Source organism: Hipposideros armiger, unplaced genomic scaffold (genome assembly GCF_001890085.2).
Source record: "Hipposideros armiger isolate ML-2016 unplaced genomic scaffold, ASM189008v1 scaffold_238, whole genome shotgun sequence".
Taxonomy (NCBI): domain Eukaryota; kingdom Metazoa; phylum Chordata; class Mammalia; order Chiroptera; family Hipposideridae; genus Hipposideros; species Hipposideros armiger.
The window spans coordinates 1,817,755-1,825,859 of NW_017731588.1; the positions used below are offsets into that span (position 1 = coordinate 1,817,755).

The 8,105-nt window shown below is 41.3% G+C and overlaps 1 protein-coding gene across 1 annotated transcript in view; it reads left to right on the forward strand.

Annotated features, from left to right (window-relative positions):
• TRPC4AP (transient receptor potential cation channel subfamily C member 4 associated protein) overlaps positions 1–8,105 on the forward strand; it is a 72,755-nt gene that overhangs the window by 41,203 nt on the left and 23,447 nt on the right. The window contains exon 9 of the mRNA XM_019655172.1: positions 7,202–7,383. Within this exon, the coding sequence (XP_019510717.1) occupies positions 7,202–7,383 (182 nt within the window). The remainder of the gene's footprint in view (positions 1–7,201; positions 7,384–8,105) is intronic.

An 8,105-nucleotide genomic window follows, 5' to 3' on the forward strand; every position in this document is an offset into this window, starting at 1 on the left:
GCAACTTGTCTGTTCCCCTTCCCCCAATTCCCCAGTGCTGTTCCCATCTCCCCAATTCCCCAATAAAAATCTTAAAAAAAAAAAAAAAGACAGACTGTCATATTGGATTTTTTAAAGATCCAATTAGTTAACACCTTACAGGAGACATTAGTTCTAAAGATAGAATTAAGTTGAAAGTAGAGGATAAAGAAAGATATATCATGCAAAGAGCAACCATAAGAAAGTTGAGGTGGCTGTACTAAAAGAGACTTTAAAACCACACAAAAAAAGTCATCAGAGATAAAAATGGACATTTTATATTAATAAAAGGGTGAATCTATCAAGAAGACATAACAGTTATAAACATATATCCAACAATAACCCCAACCAAAGCAGTAACAGATTCTAAGAGTGAAAAGACAATTCAGTAATAATAGTTGGAGACTTTAATGCCCCTTTTTCAATAATGAATAGCATAACTAAACAGAAGATCATCAAGGAAATAGAAGACTTGAACAGCACTGTAAGCCTAGAATTAGATATATTAGGTTGTCGAAAAAGTCATGACGTATTTTTTCTGGTTTTTGTTGCAAAAATGCATCATGACTTTTCAGACAACCCAATATATAGAACCATCCACCCAACAGCTGTAGAATACACGTTCTTCTCAAGCGCACATGGAATGCTCCCCAAGATAGACCATATGGTAGGCCATAAGAAAAGTTTCAGTAAAGTTAAAAGGATTAAAATTGTACAAAATATGTACTTTAATCACATGGAGTGATATTATAAATTAATAGCAAAAAGAAATTTGGGAAACTCACAAAAATACATGGAATTAAGCAATATACTTCTAAGTAATTGATGGTTCAAAGACAGAATCGAAAAGGAAATTAGAAGGTACTTTGAGACAAATGAAAATGGAGACACAGCATACCAAATTTATAGGATACAGCTGAAGCATGTGTAGCAAGAAATTTATAGCTCTAAATGCCTACATTAAAAAGGATGTCAAATCTAATCTTCCACCTTAAGTCATTGGAAAAAGAACAAACAATATTCTCAAAGCAAGCAGATGTAAAGAAAAAAACAGGATTGGAGTAGAAATTAATGAAATAGAGAATAAAGAAAATCAGCAAAACCAAAGTTGATTCTTTGCAAAGATCAACAAAATTGACAAACCTTTAGCTACGTCAATCAAGCAAAAGAAAAAAGGTTCAAATTACTAAAATCAGGAATGAAAGATGGTACATTACAACTAACCATGCAAAGATAAAAGGACTCTAAGGAAATATTATAAACAACTGTATGCCAATGAAGTAGATAACCTGGGTGAAATGGACAAATTATAAGACAGACAAACTATTGCAACTGACTCAAGAAGAAATAGAAAATCCAAATAGATCTATGACAAAGAGATTGAATTAATAATGAAAAAACTACTCCGAAAGACCAGCCCTGGCTCACGTGGCTTCACTGATGAATTCCACCAACTGTTTAAAAAAGAATTAGCACCAATATGTCCAGACTCTTGCATGAAATAGAAGAGGAAACATTTCTCACCTCATTCTATGAAGCCATTATTACCGAGATACCAGTGACATTACAAGGATATTACAAGCCAATATCTCATATGAATATAGATGTAGAAATCCTCAGCAAAATATGAGGAAACCAAATTTAGCAAACCAACTATACAAGAAGGATTATATACCTGATCAAGTGTAGGTACATGAGTAAGTGGGATATGTGCAAGGTTGATTCAATATGAAAATCAATTAATGTAATGTACTACATCGATAGAAAAAAGGGCAAAATCTACATGGTTGTTTCAATAGATGTAGAAAAAGCATTTGACAAAATACAGCACCCCTTCAAGATAAAAATATTCAAACTAGCAATAGAAGGGAACTTCCTCAACCTGTTAATGTGCACATACAAAAAACCCACAGCTAACATCATACTTAATGGCCAGAGACTGAAAGCCTTCTTCCCACTAACATCAGGAACAAGACAAGGATGTCTGCTCTTGCCACTTCTGTTCAACATTGTACTGGAGGTTCTATTTGGCAGATAGGCAAGAAAAAGAAAGAAAAGGCATCCAGATTAGAAAGAAGTAAAACTATCGCTATTCACAGATGACATAATCTTGCATATAAGAAAACCTAAGGAATTCACTAAAAAAATCACTAAACTAATAAGTCCATTAGCGTTGCAGGATGTAAGCTCAATACAAAAATCAATTGTATTTCTATATAATAGTAATGAACAAACCAAAAATGAAATTAAAACAATTTCATGTATAAGAACATCAAGAAGAATAAAATACTTAGGGATAAATTTAATAAAGATATGCAAAACTTACACTCAGAAAAATATAAAGTATCATTATTGAACGAAATTAAGACCTAAATAAATGTAGAGACATTTCATGATCATGAATCAGATGACAGTATTTTTAAGGTAGTGGTACTCCCCGTTTTGATCTACAGATTCAGCACAATCCCTATCAAAATCCCAGCTGGCTTCTTTGCAGAAATGGACTAGCTGGTCCTAAAATTCATATGAAAATGCAAGGGTCCCAGAATAGCCAAAATAATCTTGAAAAAGAACAAAATCGAAAGATTCACACTTCCTAATTTCAAAACTTATGCAGAGTAGGGCCGGCCGAGTGGCGCAATGGTGAAGAACTGGCTTGGGACGCCGGAGGGCCCCGGTTCGGATCCCACATATGAGGGCCAGTGACACTGCCCTCCACAGCTAAGATGCTGAACAACAGCTCAACCTGGAGCTGGGCGGCCGTGAGTCGCCGGCGATGGCGTAGGCTGCAGCCCCTGTGGCAGTGGGTTGCCATGGGCTAATGTGTGTAGCCAGCAGCCAGTGTGAGCGGCCAGCAGCCGCAATGAGCGGCTGTCCAGAAGCCGGCGACTGATCTGCCTCGCCCGGGAAGAGCGCAATGATGGTGCCAACTTGGGCCAGTGAAGCAACGTCCTCCACAACTAGATTGAAGAACAAAACGACAGCAACTTGTCTATTCCCCTTCCCCCAATTCCCCAGCGCTGTTCCCATCCCCCCAATTCCCCAATAAAAAATCTTTTAAAAAAACAAGTTATGCAGAGTAGCAATAATCAACAGTGTGCTACTGGCATAAAGAGAGACATATAATAAGATAGAATTGAGAGTTCAGAAATAAACCCTCACTTAATACGATCAGTTGATTTTTAGAACAACAATTAGAACAAGAGTTCTACGACCATTCAATTGGGGAAACAGTAGCCTTTTCCACAAATGGTGCTGGGACCATTAGATATCTACATGCAAAAGAATGAAGTTGAAATCCCCTTTTTCACATCATATACAAAAATTAACTCAAAAGGCTCAAAGACTTAAATGTAAGAGGTAAACCCTTAGAAGAAAACATAGGGGTAAATCTTCATGACCTTGGATTTAGCAGTGGTTTCTTAGACAACACAAAAATAGATAAATTGAACTTCATTAAAATGAAAACCTTTTGTGCTTCAAAAAGCACCACCAAGAATGTGAAAAGAACCCCCAGAATGGAAGAAAACGTGAGGGGCTGGAGAAGAACATCTTTGTAAACCATATATCTAATGAGGGACTTTATAATGTATAAAAAAGCTGCTACTGGATAATAAAAAGACAACCCATTTTATAATATGGGATCTGAGTAGCTGTTTCTCCAGAGAAGATATACAGATAGCCAGTAAGTACGTGAAAAGATGCTCAACGTCATTGAATTCACCAGGGAAGTGCGAATTCAAACCACAGTGAGATACCACTTCACACCCACTAGGATGTTTATCTTCAAAAAGACAGATAATAAGAAGTGTTGGCAAGGACAGGGAGAAATCAGAAACCCTCATTCGCTGTTGGTGGACATGTAAAATGGTACAGCCACTTTGGAAAACAGTCTGGCAGTTCCTAAAAGGTTAGCATCAATTTATACAACACAGAAATTCGTTCCTAGGTATATACCCAAGAGATACGAAAACATGTTTACATAAAAACTTACACATGAATATTCATAGCAACAGATTTATAATATCCAAAATATGGAAACTGTCCAAGTGTCCATCAACTGCTGAATGGATAACAGAATGTGGTATATTCATACAATAGAATATTATTCAGCAATTTAAAAATGAAATACTGATACATGGTACAATCTGGATGAACCTTGAAAACACTGTGGTAAGGGAAAGAAGCCTACAATGATTCCATTTATCCGAAATGTCCTGAATAGGCAAACCCATGAAGACAGAAAGAACTTTAGTGGATGCCTACGTCTGAGACATTTGGTAAGAAATGGGGAGTGACTGCTAATGAGTACAGGTTTTCTTTTTGAGGTGATGAAAATGCTCTAAAACGTACAACTCTGAATATACTAAAAACCACTGAATTGTGCACTTTAAATGGGTGAATTGTATGGTATGTGAATTGTAACAGGTCAAACCTGTTTCTTAAAAAAGAGAGAAGGAGAGTATAGCCCCCAGAAAGCGATGCAGACATGGGGAGGATGGTGACCATTTTAATCGGTTTGGTGGAGCACAAGAGATTTGTAGGCAGGTGCAGGCCTCTTAAACTAGTTGTCCCATCCTCATCTTTGGGAGTTACTTTGTTGCTAAGTTCTGGCCATTGCTTTGGGGGCTGTGTTGTTTGAAAATATCTATCCTAGAGAGTTTCTTGTCAGACCTATGCAAACCAGGCACTAAAGGTTGGCAGTGACTCGGAGAAGAGTCTGAGCTGCCTGTGTGTCTTTCTCCACAGACATTTATTACTGCAGAGGGCTGCGTGCCATGTGCTGCACCTGCTCCTTCCAGAGACATCCTCTCCTGCAGTCTCCCCCACCCCCTCAGACCCCCTGAGCTAGGTGATGAGGATGCGAGGCTTTTGAGGCCACACGAGTGTGTGGCAGAGGCAGGATTCGACACGGTAGCTCTTCAGAGTCTCTCTACAATTCAGTTGACTCTTCAACTGTTCTGGGAGCTGGGCCAAGGAGTCCCAACATGGAAATCCAGTAATTATGTTTTTTTTCTCCCAACCTGCAAGAAAATGTGTTAATAGATAGAATTTTCTCAATTAGATTTTCTCCAGTAACTTTTTCTTAAGTCCTTTGCCCATTGCTTCTTTAGTTGCCATTAAGAGCTTGCAGATTAAAAAGAAGAAAATGTGGTGGCCAGTTACCTCAGTGGGTTAGAGTGCAGTGCTCATAACACCCGCGTTGCCGGTTCAGTCTCCACTTGGGCCACTGAGATGCACCCTCCACAACTAGATTGAAACAGTTAATTGACTTGGAGCTGATGGATCCTGGGAAAACACACTGTTCCCCAATAAAAAAAATAATAATAATAAAGTAAAAAATAAAAGAAGAAGACAAGTAGCAAGCAAGCATTAGCAGAAAAACTCAGTTTTTTACTTCTGTTTAACATATATGTTGCTTACGTGTGCCAGGCATTGTTTTAAGCACTTCCAATATATTAAGTCCTTTCATCTTTGCAACATTGGTAAGAGATAGGTGCTATTGCCATTATTCCTATTTTACAGATGAGGATGGATACTGGAACGCATAGCAACACCAACAAATTTACCCAAGGCCACCTAGCTAGCGAGTGGTAGAGCTCAGGTTCAGACCCAGCAGCCTGGCCCGAATCTGAGCTCTTTCTGCCGCTGCCTCACAATTCATCCTTCATTCAGCAACTGGTCTTCTTCCAGAGTTGTGATTCTATATTAGTGACATAGTATGGCTGGAAAATATATCAATAGTTCCATTGTATAGGGCAGAGTAAGTTAGGTTCACATCTGCATGATATGAACATGCAGAAATCACCATGACTTCTGCAGGCACCTTACCTGAATAGATCTGATGACTACTCTGTACCACGAGTTTTTCTGGTCTTTGTAAAACGCCCCTAGGGCAACAATTCCAAAAGGAGCTTGAAAAGACCTTAGTAGTTACTGATTTGTCCTTTCACCTTAAAAATGAGGAAAATGGAAGGGATGTAACTCCTAAGGTCTCTTGACTCTGACTAGTGCTGCCTTTTAAAATAATAGGGACTGTAAGAGTGAGGCTTCCCAAGAAGCAGATGCTGGGCTTCTCTTGTGTTTTCATTCAGTCCTCACTCTGACACTACTGCTATTCCCAGGTTACCGAGCAATCTAAGGCCTAGTGAGGAGGTGACCAGCCCAGTGTCACACAGCCAGCAAGTTGTAGTTCCAGAGCCCTCAGTCTCCATCACTTGCTCTAGCACCTTCTCTAGACAGCACTCCTCTGTTGCATGCATGACCCACAGAGGCTTTTTGTTAACTGGGTAATAGAATAAATGAGATGGTTTACCAAAAGACTAAAACACAATGCCTGGTACATATCAAGTGTCCCATAAATATTACTTAGCTGCTGCTGTTGTTACTAACCAGGAAATTGGGTAAAATGAAAATCTGATCATAAAGAATGTGTTCAGGCCGGCTGAGTGGCTTAGTTGGTTAAGAACTCGCTCAAGAGTTTGAGCTCTGAGCAACAGCGGTTCAAGTCCCGGCCTGAGCTGAGCAGCCGCTGAGCTGCCAACAGGTGGCAGGATGGCTCAGCTAAAAAAAAAAAGAGAGATCAAAAATGTGTTCATAGTATCACTAGTAGCAATTGTGATGCCCAGTCTCCCTTAGAAAACTATATGGTTCTTTGAAAAACCAGGGTGGAGGGGCGGGGGGGAGCTGGTTTTTCTAAAAGGGTTCCTCCCAGCCTTTCAGCAGTGCCTCCTTGTGGAACCCAGGCAGAGGGACCAAGTCCTCAGTCATTTGTGGCCTGAAGAGAGTTTGACACAGTTTGCTTCTAGACATCTGCCTGGGCACTTTATGTGTTAGGCGGGGAATCTGATGGTGGCAGAAGAAAGGAATTAAGGGGGGAAGGGATGGATAATGCGTACATCGGCTGTGTCAGAATATTTTTAGTGTATGTTGAAGTTGATGAGATAAAAAGAACTACAGTGTCAATTTTTCTAAGTTTCTAAGCTTGCCTGGCCCCTGGGGGACTGGAGGGAGTTTCGTAGCTTTCAAAGTTTCTGTCACAGGCTCAGGGCCGAATCTAATGGCTCTTTTATCTCAAGTCTGTTCAGAGCAGGTTTGAGGGGCAGAAACACGTTTCCTTGCAAGCAGTGACTCACGCCTCTCTCGGTGGCTGTCTCAGCCTCCATTGTGTTCCCTCCTCCAGGGGCTTCTGAGGAGAATGGCCTGCCTCACACTTCAACTAGGACGCAGCTGCCTCAGTCAATGAAGATTATGCACGAGATCATGTACAAACTGGAAGTGCTCTATGTCCTGTGCGTGCTGCTGATGGGACGTCAGCGAAACCAGGTGGGCCTCTCCCCCACAGCTCAGAATGGGGAGTCAGGAGCAAGTGCTTCCTGGGCGCCTGTGATGTGCTAGGTACTCCGCTAGGCCCAGCAAAGCATCAGGGTTGTTTCCCTTTCTCTGTTTGACACATAAGGAAACCAGACTGATTCCAGAACTTGTAGTCTTTCCACTGTACTTTGCTGTGGGCAGCATTTCTAGGCAAAGCATTGGTGCCAGGGCAGGAGCAGGCGGCTTAGCCATGTTACCTGACCTAGTTACCTGAAGAATAAAGGGTCGGGGACGGTGAGATGACTGCCCCGTAGATGCACTGGAGGAGCTGAGCCAATCTGATCTGGCCTCGGGGGTGGGCCAGAGCCCAAAGCTATCTCTGTCAGGTTATGAAAACTAGGCAGTGACGGGGGGCTCCAGATGGGCCGGGTTCCCTGAGCCTTGAAGCAGTCTCAGGAGGGAGGAGCAAGGGCCCGTAACCTCACAAGGAGAAGGGGGCTCTCAAAGCTTGTGGCACTCTTCTCTTGTTTAAGATAAAGAAGTTGCCCTCTTCTCCTAGGGGTGAAATTAGGCGTGTGGAGGGAAGGAGTCCAGGGGAGGTGAGGCTGGAAGCTCAACAGTCTTAAGCACCTGTCTGAGTCAGACACTGGACTATCACAGCAGCTGTGTGTGAGGCTGGTGTGATTATCCCCACTTTACAAGACAGGAGCAATTTTGGTTGCGGTAGCCAGGGAGAAGACTCACTGAAAAGGTGACACCTGGTATGGATGGCA